The sequence below is a fragment of the Mustelus asterias genome, chromosome 17, assembly GCF_964213995.1.
Source record: "Mustelus asterias chromosome 17, sMusAst1.hap1.1, whole genome shotgun sequence".
NCBI lineage: Eukaryota > Metazoa > Chordata > Chondrichthyes > Carcharhiniformes > Triakidae > Mustelus > Mustelus asterias.
In genome coordinates, this window is record NC_135817.1 from 22,792,709 (window position 1) to 22,812,087 (window position 19,379).

The 19,379-nt window shown below is 42.3% G+C and overlaps 1 protein-coding gene across 1 annotated transcript in view; it reads right to left on the reverse strand.

Annotated features, from left to right (window-relative positions):
• The window catches only part of reps2 (RALBP1 associated Eps domain containing 2), a 204,445-nt gene that overhangs the window by 142,975 nt on the left and 42,091 nt on the right, over positions 1 to 19,379 (reverse strand). Inside the window, exon 2 of the mRNA XM_078232385.1 lies at positions 18,168 to 18,291. Coding sequence (XP_078088511.1) covers positions 18,168 to 18,291 — 124 coding nt within the window. The remainder of the gene's footprint in view (positions 1 to 18,167; positions 18,292 to 19,379) is intronic.

A 19,379-nucleotide genomic window follows, 5' to 3' on the forward strand; every position in this document is an offset into this window, starting at 1 on the left:
AGGTTTAAAAGCTTCCACTGAATACTTCCTTAGGGCAAGCCTCTGCCTTGATAAAGGAGCTTATATTCCACAAGGCTCATGGGGAGATCTACCACCAATCCCCAATGGCCATCATCACACTAGTGCAAGTTAAGAAAAATGGCACTAAAAATGTGCCATCATTCTTGAGCAAGAGAAAGCAAACTGCCACATTTGTGGAACTTTAAGAAATCTTACCAAAAAGTGTCCTATTTATTCTACAAACCTGTTTATTCCTGCTTTCATTGCTCTCCTTTGCTGCAAAGTAAGAAGCAAAGCACAATCATGTCACTTGCATCTGCACCCAAGCAAAAAGAAACAGGCAAGAAGAGTGGAGTTAAAGCTATTCACGTCACTTTTCTGCTGTGCTGAAGGATGCTGCTACATGACCCATATGTTATTTTTAGTTGTGGTCTTGTGTAAGCAGGTGTGGGGGAAAATACTGAAACGAAGCACCATTCTTTTAATATTATGCTGCCTTCTGCCAAGGTGTAAAGTCAACTTTGTCTTTTGACCATTCCATAAGAGGGGCCGTGACATTAAAGGTTCCAAGTGAGTCCATCACACTGCATACGAGGCTACACTTTTCTGCACACAACCTTTCATCCCAAACTCTGGATCTCCCAAAAACAAAAATGATAACTCAGCAAATTCTGGCAAAAAAAAGTTAGAAGCCGTAAACTGGCAGCTTCCTGAAATCTCTTATTCTGTTTTGCTGCAATGCAATTTTTTTTTTGTAAATAAGCAACTTGAATTTGCATGAAGTGACTGACTGTTCCTGGAATTTATGATCCAAAAAGGCAAGTATTGTAGTGAGCATCCTACATAATTATCCAGTAGGTAGTTCAACACAGTTAATGATTGCTATTCCTCCTGAAAATTTAGCTCAAACCATCCAGAACCTATGCTCCCTAAAAGTTATCATGGCACTGCTGTTCTACCTACAGCACTGAATGAGATAGAGTTAAATTTCAAAGCTGCTGTCTTAAGAGTGGATTTAGGAAGGGGAAAAATACTTTGTTGTTGTGTTAGCCATCACGTCAAGAACAGATACAACCAATCTGAGCTCCCTGGGACCTTGGTGAACAATGTGTGTCTCAACTGTGTATCTCATTAACTTGTTATACATTTAAGGATCAAGAATAAAACAACAGGTGGGATTTTATGGCTGTGCTCGCCAGGAAACCATAAAATCCTGCCCGAGGTCAACAAAGCTTTTCATGGTCTGCCCCTCGCTCACTCCGATTCCCATGGCAGGCGGGATGGTAAAATTCCAGCCAATGCCTCCAGAGTTCAATGTGTTCTCTTTCTGGGCTAATTAAAATAGGCTTGGGTAGTAGACTTTAAGTGTAAGCACCATTTTTAGGCTATTTTAATAGTGCACTCACTTGTGGCAAGCCAACATGGTCAATGGGGCTAACATTGGGATAAATAAGCTATTTTGCATTTCACAATTACTCAAACATATCAATCAAGAATTAGTGTATAATTAGCAACCAGCTAAAAAATAGTTGAGTGACTAAGAAGCATGCCTCAATTAAGCTACAGTTGAAGAATTGATCATTATTTGGTAATTATATTAATAAGGCTGTGTTATATGCAAGAGTCTGTAGGCTTGTTTTAAAAGTATTAGTCATTGTAGCTTCTGCCTGTAGTAAAGAATGTGCAACCCAAAACTGTGAACTAGTTGGAACTTCGCTGGCCTTGGTAAGGTTTAGATACAAAACAAGTAATGAATGGAGACTTGTACGAAATCAGATAGAAGAAACATTAGACTCTATTGTATCCACTAATGAGGCAATGTACAAGGGTGGCTAAATCAAATGAAAGTAATTCAATAATGAAATTCATCAATTGTTAAGTTAACAGAGTCCCAATTTGGGATGAGATAATAGTAATTTAGGAGTTTAAAAGGTTTTGAGGGACATATTTGCTCACTGCGTACCAGAAGATCTCAAGGCAGAATCCTGGAGAAAATTCTCTGGCCTGATCACCCATACTTTGTAAAGAAACATTGTCATAAAAGTATCCATTTTTCTTTTAATGAACTTTATTTAAAATGTATTCTGGTGTTCTGCCTTGGTCTTAATTCGGTTACCCGAACTAAATGACGGAGGTGGATGAAATAATTAAGTTACAGCGAACCAGATCAACTGAACATACATCTTACCAAATATCCTATACTGGAGAGATTTAGTCTTGCACAACATAAATTTCCTCATGAAAAAGGTTCTCATGCTATCAAGAACATCCCCTAAATTTCTGAATTGAGTTTAATTGATAAACTTGATAAATTAAAGCACAAATGCAGCAATTCCTTTAAATTCATTGGGAAGTTGACGCAGAGTTCCCATTTTCACGAGGCTATTAGTGGAGCTGGGCAAACCGCCCAGCAATTGGTGGCGATTCACAACTTGCTTCTCTTCTTCATGTATTCATTGCTAATTTAAACAACCATAACAATGTGCAGTTACTTTAGCAACAAATTCTGGCCCATTATTCAACACACCAAGGGCCAGATGTTCAGGGTGCTGGGAAGACTTTACAGACCTTTAAAAATTGTGGAAAGTCCCACATCCATTCCCAACAAAACAAATCTATTTTTTGTGTGTGGTGTGTGTGTGCGTGTGCATGTGAAAAGGCAGGACATGATTTACATCAGAGGGAAACTCAAACTCAGCAGGCCCTGTTCCAAGAACCTTAACATGTAGTGCAGGAGTCATGAATTGGTAGAGCAACTGTAAATGGTTTTGAAGGGTGAATAAGGTCTGCTTAAAATTTATCACCTGAAGTTTTTTCTAAATCCCCTGCTCTTTTAACTTAAAAGAAAAACAGGCTTACGCTGTTAGTGAGAGTCTACTAGACTTCTTTGGTTGAAAGATCATGTGGTGTAGGTCAGAAAAAAATACTATCTCTTTATGCAATTTCAAAAAAGGTGACATTTCCAAAAGGACTGTTATTATGTCATTATGAATGCTTGGCAATTTTTTTTTGATGTGAGGCATGAATCTTTTAAAAAATAAGGTATTGAACACTTAGAGATTTAAAAACTTTGAATTGATTTCATAAATGGAAAGATTTTTCCACAAGTGTAAGTGAATGCTATATTAGATTGAAAGTTTTTTTTCATCGCCACATGGCTCCTGAGGTCATCTCATGGTAGGTACTGGGTGAGTGGCTATGAGGGTAACATAGAAGTTGGAGGGGCTATGGAGGGTAAGAGGGGACATGGAGGAGTACTGGGGGGTGGTTATGAGGGAAGATGGCTTGAGGGCCGAAACTTTCTCAAACAACTGGAATAAAATCCCAAGGAGCCAAAGTGGGCCTTCTAACCAGCCAGCCTTGGCACCCATCTGCCCCTATAGTAGCTCAAGATCTGCTTCTGAGGTCAGTAGACCGTCCCCAACTCCCCAGAGTTAAAATTGGGTCTAACAGGGCCCCAGGTCTGACAGGTTGAGAAACTTTCAAATTGAGCTTCTCATCTCAGCAGCAAAAATTTGGCCTCAAGAGTCAGCCTAGCACAGCGGCAGGGAGGTTAAAAACATTATGTAGAGTCTTTGCAATCTGGCTCATTGCAGTTGGGATGCTTTGCCCATAGACAAAAAAGTTCATGCTTGGAATTTTTACCATGCTCATTTTTCCCTTCACCCTCCCTCTTCCAAGGTCATCGTGGGTGCAATTCAATAGACAGCAGCAGCCCTGGGATATATTTAAGTGCACATCCTACAAGGAAAATAACAAAGCAAAAGTGTTTTCTGCATGACCCATATCCCCATCTAGCATTAAAGTGAATATGAACAAGCCCATAACCTCAGAAAAAAGAAATGGAACGAGGATGAAAGTCAAGTCTGATTTCCCACCAGTCCACAAGAGGCCCATGTGACCACTAAGCAAAGCCAATGAGATTATTTGAAACTGCATAGAATTTCCAGCGACAGTTTGCCAAAGCCTGGTTCCTAAAATACAGAGTTGGATATTCATGATTGAGGCAGGAATTGAGAGACAGGGCAAATCCTGTGTCCTGTTCCTGCCTCTGGCTCATGAAGGTTGGGTGGTAGGATTTCCCAGGGGTCCAGGCCCTAAACTGTCAGAAATAGCGGCGAGCAGAATCCATAGTGGGCAGATTAAAAGGCCTTATAAAAGAATTGACTGTTTAATTGCAGCGAAGAGCTCATAAAACTCCCCCAGTAAATAAATTGACTTCAGTACTGCTATCTCAACAGATGTCATGAATACACGGAAAATAATGGAAATTAAATATGTACACATACTAGGCCCAAGATGCCTGATTTTTGCACAATTCCCCATGACAGGGTTATAGTCTTGGTTAGATTGTTAGGTAGGAAAAGCAATGAATAAAGGCAGAGTGCAATGCAGGAAGTGTCACCTGGCTGAGAAGTAGGAATGGCCTGCACTTTTGAGCCAGACGGCTACTTGCTACCTCGGCAGAGATTGATGGTTCAAGATCCATTCTCCCACCTCATGTTAAAGCTAAAAGAATGAAGCACAAGGAAAAAAAGGAGTAGCCAATACAGCCCCTCAAACCTGCTCCATTCAATATAACCATGGCTGAATGACCTAAAATCCACTTTCCCACACAAACTCGACATCCCTCAAATCCCCCAAAGACAAAAGGCAATTCACCTCAGCCTTGAATGCAGAAAATGGTGGAACATCCACAAACTTCGAGGATAGAAAATTGCAAATATTCACAACCCTCTGATAGGAAGAAATTTGCCCTCACTGGAGTCCTGAATGGTCATTCCTTCTCCAGTGACTTACAACCTCTAGTTCTAGGCTCTTCAGAGAGTGGAAGCAGCCTCTCAGTGTGTACTCTACCAAGCCCTATAAGAATTTCATGAGATTCAATGAGATCACCTCTCATTCTTCTAAACTGGAGAGTATAGGCACATTTTATTCAACCTCACATCCTAGGATAATACTCTCAGCTCAGGAGTCAATCTAATGAACCTTCACTGCACCACCTCCATAGAAAGTATATCTTTCCAGAGATAGAATAGAATAGAATCGAAAATAGAATCACTACAGTGCAGAAGGAGGCCATTCGGTCCATCAAGTCTGCACTGACAACAATCCCACCCTATCCCCGTAACCCCACATATTGACCCTGCTAATCTTCCTGACATAAGGGACAATTTAGCATGGCCAATCTGCCTAACGATGTGACATAGATGTGTGAAAGGTCTTGTGACCTACCTCTTGAACAGAAGCTCCGGGTTCAAATCCAACACCAGGACTTGTTGGCCACAGGAGGAGGGTTCAATGGGCTGATAATCAGCTCAGGAATCCTGCCACAACTTCCCCACTATTCTTCAGAGGGGAAAAAAGTGTTTGTGTGAAGATACGCTAAAAAAAAGTACCTTAGTCATACATGCAGAAAAATGCAGGATTAGGTTTAGTTGCATATGACCGAGGTGTTTTTGCTTTCATTTTACTTATAAATGGCCCATGGATTTGTACTGTAGCTAAAAATAATGGCGGAATTTTAAGGTGGGAATTGGGGAAGTGTGGCCGGCAAAGTAACTTGGGCCCACCTAGGGCAGGCTCTCTGACCTTTTCCCAACATTGGCCAAGTTAACCAAAGGCAGGCAGCAGGTTGATCGATAGCAGGCTGAACAGAGGCTGGAAGGCACTTAACATAACTAAGGAGCCAATGGAGCAGGATTTGACCAGGTATCTGCAATCTAACTAGGGGCGCATGGGAAGCATGGAGGGACAGTGGCTTGACAAGTACAGCGAGGTGAAGAATCAGCTAGCAGTATTGGGAGGATAAATGACAGGTCTGTGAGCCTTTCCAGTACGTGTCCTCAGCAAGCCAGGCTAACAGGTTTGGTGGCTCTGCAGAACGTGGGGTCAAAGAGTTGCAGCTGCTGGTTAGGTGCCTCTCAGGTCATAAGAAGCCACTGTGAGGCAGGGCAAAGGTCATGAGGGGTATAAAGGCAGTGGCGACTTCACCTGACAATGGGATTCGTATTTTCAGACTCTGGCAGCGCTATTCAATATTTACACACCACCACATTGGTGTCAGGACAATTTGTTGGACACCCCATGATATAGACTCCAACTTCTGTTATGCACATTCAAAACACCACGCTTCCACATCAGATTCTGCTGTCTGATGAGAACAAATCTCTCTTCAAACAATTTCTGTTCAATAATTTCATATGAATACTTAGCAGGGAAAATAAATTGAAAATAACATACTTCTTATAATTTCCTGAGGGACTCCTTTGGGAGTCCAGAGTTTAAGCAACATTCAATACTGTCTGGAGCTGGTAATAGAACTTCAAGGCGTGGCAACTGTCGCAAGATTGTGTCATGCATGACGTGTAATGGAACGAAACTCATTTAGCCAGTACTCAGCAATGCAAAAACTGCTGTGTCTGCTACCATATGATGGTTTGACTAATAGGCTGCATTTACATAGCACCTTTAATACAGTTTCAAAAGTCCCAAGACATTTCACTATTCAAACCCAAACAAAACATAACAGCAAGCCTGATAAAGTAGAAATTAGGGCAGGTCATCAAAAAATTGATCAGAAGGGAGAGCTTAAAACATCTTAAAAAGAAGTGGAGAGAATGGTACAGAAGTGGAGAGGCAGAGAGATTGAAGGAGGGAGTTCAGTTGTTGAGGGCCTAGCAATGGTGAAGCAATTCAGGATAAAATAGGTCAAACCTTGAGCAGCACAGAGGTCTCAAGGTACTGTAGGAGGTTAAAGAAATGGGCATTGTCATTAAAAAAGTCACGAGCAGCAAGTACTCAACATATTTTGTTTCAGGCCCAACATTGGTATCAGGAGACCCAACTCCCATGATACCAATGAGCCCGTTATCCGCATCTCCAACCAGTTGGGTGACAGAAATAACAATGCTGGATAGGTGTCATGCACAAGACCAGAAGCTTCAGACCAAAGGAGGTGTAGGTCCATTTATGGAAGCTGCTGCAATGAGTAGGAAGAGTATATTAGAGCTTGAGTTGTAACAATTTTCATTTTATCTAATTATCTATTAATACATGCAAAAAGAACCTGACACCTTTTCGATTGAGGGCATGTACTCCAGAGATAAGTAGTTGCAAGTGATATCAGAGGGGAGGTGGGAGGGGGAAGCAATGGTCCTGCAACAGTTATATTTTAATTCTGTCTACAAAGTAATCCCGTGTATTCTGTCTTGTTCCCCACCCTTAGAATCCCTACACCGTAGAAGGCGGCCATTCAGCCCATTGAGGTTGCACTGACTCTCCGACAGAGCATCTTACCCAGGCCCTTTTTTCCAACCCCATCCCCGTAACCCCACACATTTACCATGGCTAATCCATCTAACGTAAACATCCTGGGACACTAAGGGGCAATTGGGCATGGCCAATGCACCTAACCTGCACATCTTTGGACTGTAGAAGGAAACTGGAGCACCCGGTTGAAACCCGTGCAGACATGGGGAGAACGTGCAAACTCCATACAGTCACCCAAGGCTGGAATTGAATCTGAGTCCCTGGCGCGGTGCTAACCATTTTGCCACTGTGCCATCCTTCAACCGATGCTATACACTAGATACATCGATGACATTTTCTTCCTTTGGAGTCATGGTGAGCAATCACTGAAACAACTATATGATGACATCAACAAGTTCCATCCCACCATCAGACTCACCATGGACTACTCTCCGGAATCGGTTGCATTCTTGGACACACGCATCTCCATTAAGGACGGTCACCTCAGCACCTCACTGTACCGCAAGCCCACGGATAACCTCATGATGCTCCACTTCTCCAGCTTCCACCCTAAACACGTTAAAGAAGCCATCCCCTACGGACAAGCCCTCCGAATACACAGGATCTGCTCGGATGAGGAGGATCGCAACAGACACCTCCAGACGCTGAAAGATGCCCTCATAAGAACAGGATATGGCGCTCGACTCATCGATCAACAGTTCCGACGCGCCACAGCGAAAAACCGCACCGACCTCCTCAGAAGACAAACACGGGACACGGTGGACAGAGTACCCTTCGTCGTCCAGTACTTCCCCAGAGCGGAGAAGCTACGGCATCTCCTCCGGAGCCTTCAACATGTCTTTGATGAAGACGAACATCTCGCCAAGGCCATCCCCACATCCCCACTTCTTGCCTTCAAACAACCACGCAACCTCAAACAGACCATTGTCCGTAGCAAACTACCCAGCCTTCAGGAGAACAGTGACCACGACACCACACAACCCTGCCACAGCAACCTCTGCAAGACGTGCCAGATCATCAACACGGATGCCATCATCTCACGTGAGAACACCATCTACCAGGTACACGGTACCTACTCTTGCAACTCGGCCAACGTTGTCTACCTGATACGCTGCAAGAAAGGATGTCCCGAGGCATGGTACATGGGGGAAACCATGCAGACGCTACGACAACGGATGAATGAACACCGCTCGACAATCACCAGGCAAGACTGTTCTCTTCCTGTGGGGGAGCACTTCAGCAGTCACGGGCATTCAGCCTTGGATCTTCAGGTAAGCGTTCTCCAAGGCGGCCTTCACGACACACGACAGCGCAGAGTCACTGAGCAGAAACTGATAGCCAAGTTCCGCACACATGAGGACGGTCTAAACCGGGATGTTGGATTTATGTCACATTATCAGTAACCCCCACAGCTTGCCTCCTGGACTTGCACAATGTCACAAGCTATTCTGTCTGGAGACAATACACATCTCTTTAACCTGTGTTGAATGCTCCCTCCACCCACATTGTCTGTACATTTAAGACCTGGCTGGCTGTAGAGATTTGCATTCTAATCAGTATTCTGTAATTTGATTTGTGTGTCTGTGCCCTGTTTGAGAACAGAGACCACTCCATCTGACGAAGGAGCATTGCTCCGAAAGCTTATGGTATTTGCTACCAAATAAACCTGTTGGACTTTAACCTGGTGTTGTGAGACTTCTTACCATCCTTTAAATGCAGAGCAAAATATCCAGAGTGTCGAACATATAATCAGCCTTTCACCTTTAATCACTGGGACAAAATTTTCCAATATCTTACCTGATAGCAGTGTGGGAGTCCCTTCACCACAAGCTGCAGCAGCTCCAGACAGCAACTCCCCTCCACCTTCTCTATGGAAACTAGGGATGGTGAATAAATGATGGCCTTGCCAGCAATATCTACATGCTCTGAATGAATAAATTGAACAAAAAAAAGCTCCCCCACCAAAAAAAAGTCCAAAATTAAAATCTGAGGTCCAGTAGGGATTTAAAGTCGATTTATCAGCAGAACGCAGTCAACTTTGAATATGAACCAACATCCAGGTTCAGAGATAGAGAGAGAGAATGAATTGGAAGTGAATTGTTCAAAGGAGCGTCAATTAGTGCACCACTGCAGGTTTTACAGGAAGAAATGCAGAGGACAGTTTTTTGCACCTTAATTTAATTTCTTTTTATTTTCAAAATGAAATTTGGAATGCATATTAAGCCTTCAAGGGGAAGGGGAAGGGGCAAAAGAGTGAATGGGCCACTACTTTGCACCATTTGCCTCTTGGTGCGAGTGAAAGGGATTTAGAGATGAGACAAGGGACCACGGAATAAGGGAGAAGGAAGGACACTGATGATGGGCATGGAGCTGTGTGAGTGAATGGGACTAGTGGGTTTTTTTTTGGGGGGGGGGGGGGGGGTTGGAAAGGAAGGAAATAGGGTCATGGAAAAGCAAAGGAATAGGAGACATGACTTAGCAAGCAGAGCAGATCAAGGAAGCACGTGACAGAAGAATCGCTGAGCATCACATTTTCCAAGCAGTCTCCACCATAAGAATTGTTGGCTTATTTTCATGTTATGCTACCCACCTGAATAAATTAAAAGAAAAAAGGAAGCAGAAAATATGACAGGATTGAGAGGGAGAGCCAATGCAGAGAGTTAGAGATAGAGAATAAGAAATAGGAGAGACAGAAGCTGAAGTGGAGGAAAGAAACACAATACAGACAATATTCTCCAATTTCTCCTTCGGGAACCATAGGCTGGAATTTTACTGCCTCACCCTATCCGGAATCAGGATGGGCGAGACTCTGAACGGAATTCTCTGTTGGCCTCAGGCAGGATTTTATGAGCCTCACCCGAGCAAGGAAGGTTTGTGCAGAAACAAAAGTGCAAGGTGATAAAATATTCCTCATGAAGGCTGGTTTCTGTAATGACTTTAACGAGGTCCACAGGGTGGACCTGTTAAAATACGAGCTCCCTGAATGATGCAGTAATCTGGGAGCCCTGTAGAGGTCTATAAGGTGGAATGTCTGGGTTGCTGGCACTCAGGGTGTATTTACAATAGTTAGTGATACTCAGACAGGTGGGAAGTACCTGTCTGAGTATCACTAACTATTGTAAATAAATCTGGATTTGGTGAAGGGACACCGGCCTTGTGGGAATTATTTCACTTTCTTCTTTTATATCAAACATATCGCTTCTTTAATACCTAACTACAAGACCCTCCCAAAATATAATATTGCTTCCATATGTGGAATGGCTCATGTCATGTTTTATGTTATAATCATTGGTCAGAATCTGGGAGTGGAGGGAACCAGTTAGGGACTGATAATGTTTTGTTTGGAGTAGAGATAGGCTGAGATGAAAGACTCCTGCTTTTCAAATAAACAAAAGATTTGACAAGTTTTGAACAAACAAAAACAATCTTCACTAGTTCAGAAAGATAAAACAATTTGCAATATGTATCTTATACTCTAACATTTAGGGTAAGAATGAGGTACATGTGAATTAACAGATGACTGTGGTCAAACACACGACACGAGAGAGAGTAAATGACAGATACAACCAAGACAGAATCCATGGATTTCTCAACAAATCACTCCAATAGTTTACTCACAGTGGGACTAACAATCTCACTGAAATTGTGTCTTTCTCACAAGGGTGTCCAATCTCCATCTTGAAGATTTCTTCTTGGAATTAGAACCATAGAAACCCTACAGTGCAGAAAGAGGCCATTTGGCCCATCAAGTCTGCACCGACCACAATCCCACCCAAGCCCTACCCCCATATCCCTACATATTTACCCGCTAATCCCTCTAACCTACGCATCTCAGGATACTAAGAGGTAATTTTAGTACGGCCAGTCAACCTAACCCGCACATCTTTGGACTGTGGGAGGAAACCAGAGCACCCGGGAGGAAACCCACGCAGACATGAGGAGAATGTGCAAACTCCACACAGACAGTGACCCAAGCCGGGAATCAAATCCAGGTCCCTGGAGCTGTGAAGCAGCAGTGCTAACCACTGTGCTACCATGCCACCCCAACCACTGTGCTACCGTGCCGCCCCAATTCTCTCCAGAGGTCACTTGCATTCAGACGGCTTTAACATGGCTGACCTCACAGGTTTTTAATCTCATCACCAAGATTCCTTCTCCCTGGATTTCCAAGTAGACTCAAACATTAGCTTACAAGCACACTTTCAGATCAGTGGTCACGCCAAGCAGAACACTGCTGCTCTAAAGGACACCACGAGCCCTCTTTACTTAAAAGTCCATTTCCCACAGTTCTTTCTTTAAGTTGGAGCCTGTTTCTATGGCATTTGGTGGTGGTCAGGCTTCCGAAAACTGACTGCCTCAAGAAGAGTTGCTCACTGATTCGTGAGCTGATCTGGAGGCCTATCAAAACATTCCCAGGAGGGTCCCACATCCTTGTTACATCGTCACATTTTAAGGAATAGGACTTCGATTGCTCGTTACTAGGCAGGAACCAATTTCCACAGACTGCAAATGTAACACCCAGATCAATTGATTTCATGACAATTCTATCCAATACCGGGAAGTACAAACTGATGATCAGCTTATCTATATCAGACTTTCAGATGCCATCTTTGTTTCACCCGATTGAACATTATAATCTGTTTACATCACTTTCTCTCTATTTACTTTGTCAATACTTCTACAGTCAGCACTTCTGAATTTTGTAAGCTTGTAATCTGGTGTTCAACTTGTCTTCATGTCGACAACTTCAGTGCTGAAATTGAGGGGTAGCACTGCTGCCTCCCAGTGCCAGGGACCCGGGTTCGATTCGCGGCTTGGGTCACTGTCTCCCCATGTCTGCGTGGGTTTCCTCAGGGTGCTCCGGTTTCATCCCACAATCCAAAAGTCATACTGGTTAGGTGCATTGATAATGCTAAATTCTCCCTCAGTGTACTCGAACAGTGCTGGAGTGTGGCAACTAGGAGATTTTCACAGTAACTTCATTCCAGTGTTAATGTAAGCCTACTCGTGACACTAATAAATAAACTTTTCATTCTTAAACCTTCCTCGTCCTTTCCTTCTTTCAAGATTAGTCAGGCTTTTAAAACTCAAAAGCTTTACATTACCAAATCACTGTTTGCCAATTTAATTTGTCTGCTTTTACTCGTAGGAGTACTTGCTCTCAGAACTTAATTCATTACTTTAGGTTTCCAATGAAGGATGGACAGTAGAGTCTGTTGACAATAGCAATATCGCTGGCATACTATCTGTACACTGGTTTGGTTAGCCATGTTGGTAGAAGTAGTAATAAACCATTCCTGAGGTAACCCAATTTTTTTATAATAGGACATAATACAAGAAGCTGACAAGCAATGCCACTTTGGAAGAATAGTTAATGCTTGGATAGCTTTCAATACAAATCTCACCTTCCTTTTACTGCATCACAAGATTCAGAAAATTACTTTCATGCATGAATAGCTTGGAGCTGAAAGGAGACAAATGGACATTCTGACACTTATCCGCCTGTCTGCTGTATTGCCTTTCAGTTCTTGCAAGGATGTTGGTGAAACAAATACTTTTTTTTGCCTGGATGAAATGTACGTAGCGCCCTATACCTCTTCAGATGGATTACTCCCAAAAGAAAAAGAAAGTTGCCATGGGAATGCACGAAGCAAAAATAGTAGGTTCAAAAATTATTATAATTCTACCTCCCATAATTACAAGTTTGTACTGTGAACTCGTGGGTGTAGGTTTTGTTGTTACATAGTTTACAGAAGGGATTTTGCCACTTGCTGTATTATTACTTTGATAAGTAACACTTAATTCGCTGCTTAGGGAGCCTTTTGGATCTCTGAGGGCAGCATGGTGGCACAGTGGTTAACACTGCTGCCTCACAGTGCCAGGGACCCGGTTTCGATTCCCAGCTTGGGTCACTGTCTGTGTGGAGTCTGCACGTTCTCCCTATGTCTGTGTGGGTTTCCTCCGGGTGCTCCGATTTCCTCCCACAGTCAGAAAGACGTACTGGCTATGCTAAATTCTCCCTCAGTGTACCCGAACAGGCGCCGGAGTGGTGACGAGGGGATTTTCACAGTAACTTCATTGCAGTGTTAATGGAAGCCTACTTGTGACTAATAAATAAACTTTAAGCGGATTTCCTCAGTTGTAAATAATGTTTTGAAATTCTAGCTGTGGACTTCAACCAGCCACATTCTGTTGCCAAAGGTATGGCAAGTCTTTCAGATGTTGAGGTTGAAATACCATGCTGATAGGTTCCAACCTTCATTTAGAATTACCTTTCTGATGCCGAAGATGGAGTGACTGATATTGAAACAAGGCAAATCGCACTGGACCATCCTCTGGTCAGCTTTGCAGTGGTGGTCAAGGGCAATTGTAGGTACTCAAGTCACCTGACTGCTTGCATGTTGAAAGAAATGTACTGGGGTAGGAGCAGAGCTCACAATGGGATTAGATTTGGATTGCTCCAGGAAAAAGTGTCTGCACAGTCACAGTGTGCCAAGTGACCTTAACAAATCATATTCCTCTCCATCCAATGAATTTGATATTCTGCATTTTTTAGAATGATTTAATGACAATTTGTGCACTAACTGCATCCCAGGATTGGATGGCGAAACCACACAAAACATCAAGTGGGACAGCGAGCATATTTCCACTCTTTGGAGGTTTTCTTCTCCACCTATTCCATCATTGAACATGATCCTTAAATAGTTTATCAAAGTACACATCCAAAGGATGAATACAGATGTTAGATGTCCTGTATAACTGCAATTTTGGTGTTAATTCATCACAGCTGTACTTTGACCTTATCGGTTCGATGGGATGTCTCATCTAATGTCACATAACCCACACTATATGCTGCATACATTATGTGCGCCACTGGGACGCCTATTCCATACATTATCAATCCAAAACATCACTCCATCCAACAGTTGTCATAGACATGCACAAGAATTCCTGCAGGGAACTTGATTTTCAGCATGTTTTAACATTTGAAAATTACCACCGGCTTTAATTTCATTCCATCAGCCACACAGGCTTAATTCCATCGTGAATCTCGTCTTGTCATGTCCTGAAGTTTTCAACTGGAATCATTTTCACATATTTCCACATCACAGTTTGGTTACTGGGCTGGTAATTTTGGCACCAAAGTCTCTGATGATCTTGCTCTTCTGCCACAACACTGGAAATTTTTGTTCCATAATGTGGCTACACCAACTGGCTGTTGCTCAGAAATCTTTGCTGAACTTGTTTAATTTGGCCCATTTGATTGCCTATACACTCTTATGACCGGTCCGTGGGCGAGGTCCCCAAATTTGTTATGATTCCAGACCCAAATTGTTATGCTCCTATGTGAGGAGAGATGAACTGGCTCCCCACTTTATTCAACTCACTCAGCTAATCGTAACAAGGTTAATTTACAAAGGATCCCTTCATGTTATAAAATAAGCCAATTTATCCAGGCTTTCTTAAAGAAAAAGCGAGTTTATTAGTTACTAAAATGCAAGAAGGATAAAAGACAACACATTTGCACAGATTAAAAGTGAGAACAGAGACCAAACATGAAAGTTAAGAAGATGATATATGAATTGGTCTTTGACTTTGTCCACGAAGGTAGTTGCTGAAATGTTGTGGCCGCTAAGTTGGGTGATTCCAGTAGTATTGACTTTGGCAGTTGAGCGGTTAGTTTGAAGATTCTTGGTCCTGCAGGTTAGCTGAAAAAAATTGTGCTCTTTCCTTTTTGACTGTGGCTTTGCTGACTTGCAACTTGCTTCCAGAAATCAGAGAGAAGAGACTTATTTTTAAACTTGCAAACGCAGGGATGCCTAATGGATGTTCTTCAGCTGTGACCTTCACAGCATACACTAGCAGAATAGAACTAGAGCACCCAACTGGAGACCAGTTGGTTTTTAACCCCTTTTTAGTCTATTCCTGGAAGGTAAAACATAAACATGTCTTTTGGCCACAAACTGCTTTCTTTCAACTCATACCATGCCCATAGTCTGGGATATAACTCCAAGGAGATTGTTTCAGCTGAGATGGTAATCAGCTTCCATTATTTCCACAGGAGATTACAATGCAGGTTTTGCATTGCATCTCTTCCTTTGAAGTGTCTCTGTCTGAAACAGGTATTACATTTCCTTCTCTTTGGATTGGTTGGTCAGGTGCAATCCACATAGGAATTCCAGCAAGACTTTATAGTCTCAGCCAGTTTTTACTTAAGTACTACTTAAATTCAATATGTCCATAAGTAATTCAGGGCGATGATTAGTTGTTATGAAAATATGCATTGCATTTTTGTTGATGATCATTGCAAGTTTTTTTGAGGACGCATTCTGATATTTGTATCATAAAATCAGGCCTGTTGCTTGTCCATATTTTTATGGTGCATTTAGTCTTGGGCATCTTCCTTAGGGTGGATTTTTTCTTCCATATTCACATTAGTTTTTTTCATGAACACTGTATAACCTCACTACAACAAAATTATTTGACAAGTTAGCAGATACTACAACATTTAGCTCGAAACCAGCTTCATAATTCATTAGTTTAGTTGGAAGACTCATTTCTCTTTGTTGTTTGCTTGCTCTGTGTGGACCTGTCTTAAACTTGCAGATATCTTTGCAACACAGCCCTTATTGCCTACTCAATCCCTTGAGCCGAAGTACACAGCATGTGAAACATGCATTTTTTGTTGTTTGAGAAATTGAGGCTGGGTTTTTTTTTCATTGATTCATGGGACATAGGCATCGCTGGCTGGCCAGCTTTTATTGTCCATCCCTGGTTGCTCTTGAAGGACAGTTGAGAGTCAACCACATCGCTGTGGCTCTGGAATCATACGTAGGCCAGACCGGGTAAGGACGGCAGATTTCCTTCCCTAAAGGACATTAATGAACCAGATGGGTTTTTCCAACAATCAACAATGGTTTCACGGTCACCAGAAGATTCTTAATTCCAGATATTTTTTAATGAATTCAAATTCCACCATCTGCCATGGCAGGATTCGAACCTGGGTCCCCAGAACATTAGACTATTAATCCAGAAACCTTAGCTAGTGATAGTACCACTAGGCCATAGCCGCCCCGAAGGAGGCATTGCATGTTGTGGCTGATAAAGAGAGTTGAATTACATGCCAAGCATATGCAAAATGATTTTCAGGCTGGGATTGTATTATAAGCTGCAATCCACTGGATGTTGATGATAAATCTTAAATATTCTATTTGAATTTAAGATTGAAATAATGACTAAGTGAATGTGGCACAGAATCAAAGTGAAAGAATTTCACAATTCTCAAAATGTCTTAAACAAAACTGTCAGTTAACACCATAACATTATTAACCCTCCATGACTCAAACAAGAAAGTGAAAGTCGAATATTTTTCATTTCAGGCTGTTGTATTGGATTCATTGCAGTACTTTTGGAATTCATCTCACTGCACATGCACAAATACACAGATTATATAAATAATATCAATGCTAAAATATGATAAACATGCAGTCTTCTATGATGGCTACAGATCCAGGATCTGGGTTCAAACAGCTTTGGAACATTGACTGCTCTGGGCAGCGCAAAATAAGTTTGTGTCACATAATTTCCCATCTAAATGAGCATTGGTCCTGTTATGGTGAAATTAAAGCGATGGACGCAAAATGGTTACCTGGTTAAATGGACTCCAGGAAGGGACATTAAAAAGCACTGACTGAAACTGGTCAGACCTTGAGGCACTTTAAGACTTGAGATAAAGAGCAGACCCAAAACAATGAGTTTGATAACAAGGTCAGCCACTGATGGGGACATAAATACATAAATGTATGTATATCGAAACCAGCCATTGATAGAGGACATAACTCCATGAATGTATCCATTCTATGTACAATGATGTGTTAACTGTCGATGTCCGTATCGGTCTGCTCAACTTGTGATGATGTGTTAACGGCTAATATCCGTACTGCCTATTGTCTAAAAAGTATAAGAGATGCTCAACTACCATTGTGTAGTTGAGAAGGTAGCTGCCAAGTAACATAGAAACATAGAAACATAGAAACCCTACAGTGCAGAAGGAGGCCATTCGGCCCATCGAGTCTGCACCGACCACAATCCCACCCAGGCCCTACCCCCACACATTTTACCCACTAATCCCTCTAACCTACGCATCCCAGGACTCTAAGGGACAATTTTTAACCTGGCCAATCAACCTAACCCGCACATCTTTGGACTGTGGGAGGAAACCGGAGCACCCGGAGGAAACCCACGCAGACACGAGGAGAATGTGCAAACTCCACACAGACAGTGACCCGAGCCGGGAATCGAACCCGGGACCCTGGAGCTGTGAAGCAGCAGTGCTAACCACTGTGCTACCGTGCCGCGGATAGTATTGGAAGTACTGCGGAGTACCAGTGCTTTCTCCCAAAGCTTCGTCCGAAATAAAACTGTTTTGTTGAACCTCCAAGTCCGACTACGAAGTGGTAAATTTCCCACAACAGTCCCTTCCATTCTCACTAGTTTGGCCCATTCCTTCACCCCAGACAGAGCTGCCGTACAGTCACCATGAATTAGATTCAATTTGAATTTGGTTTTTGGAGCAAGCGAGGAATGGATTTGCCTGATCCACTCTGAGCATTAACTTTGTAATTTTATGAAGTCAATAAACAGCTTTTACCCTGTATATTTCAGCATTGTGTTTCATTTTCAAACTGGAAATGGGAATAAAGATTTCTCTGCCGGTTCCGTAAGAGTAATCATTGGCCGATTTGCTATCACGTTGACCCCTAAATGGTCGACTTACTTGCAAGTTCACTTCACACTAATATCTTCATCAGTTTACAGATCTAACCTGCAGTGCTTGCATCCAAACCTCAGCAATCAGTTTACAACCCAATATTAAAAGCAACAATACTACTCACCACAGTTAATGCTGTCCAGCTGTATTGGAAGGCTAGATTGGGCTGCGGCTATTAGTTTCAGGGCAATGTAAAACGGACCACGGCCAAAATAGCCCAGTTGCTTTGCACCACACAAGTTCATAATCTAAAAAGGACCAAAGAATATCACAGTTAATATTGTGGCAAACAACTCGCCCAATTATTCAAATGACTTTGTGATTTGTAAAACTACTAACCATGAACAGCAATACCAGGGAGGAAAGAAAATATATTTATGGATTAGAGATTATTAGATGGAATTGTAAAAACTAAAATGCTTTCTCTCCTTTAAGTGGTTAGCACTGCTGCCTCACAGCGCCAGGGACCTGGGTTCAATTCCTGGATTGGGTTACTGTCTGTGCGGAGTCTGCACGTTCTCCGTGTCTGTGTAGATTTCCCCCAGGTACTTCAGTTTCCTCCCACACTCCAAAGATGTGCGGGTTAGGTTGATTGGCCATACTAAATTGTCCCTTAGTGTCAGGGAGTTAGCAGGGTAAATAAGTGGGGCTACGGGGTTAGAGCCTGGGTGGGATTGTGGTTGGTGCAGACTCTGTGGGCCAAATGGCCTCCTTCTGCACTGTAGGGATTCTTTGAAAGTCCATTTTTTTTCTTAATCAAAATTGTGTTATTTTACAAAGAACAGAAGGATAAAACCTTGAAAACGTAAAAGATTGCTATGAACAGTCTTATTCAATAGCTCGCATCCTGTCTTCAGCATGCTCACACTTTTTAATGTTATTTTGTAAGCAAACACAATCACTAATTCTTACAAAGTTAAAATAGTTTGGGCGAGAGAAGCAGCCACAATAAGTGTGTTTACCCTTCCATTTAAATGGGGGCTTGCCATAGAAATCAGATAAGAGCCTGTATGTTGACTAAAAAGAGGAGACCTACCTTTGATCACACTGTAGATCTCTCAGACTCTTATTTCAGGAGAAGTCAGAAAATACCAGCACCTGACTATTATACATTTGCCAATCGTAACTAATGATATAAGAACAGGGGGAAATTGGTGCCACAGATATTCATTCAGTACTTGAGTGTCATCTGTGGCTGTGTTGGTAGAACGTTTGTGTTTTGACTCAGAAGCCTACCACTCCAGCACTCGAGTACAAAAGGCAAAGCTGACATGCCCCACAATTTTGATGCTATAACTTGCTTTTCCATAGCTAGCCTGGAAATCATTGAATCCCT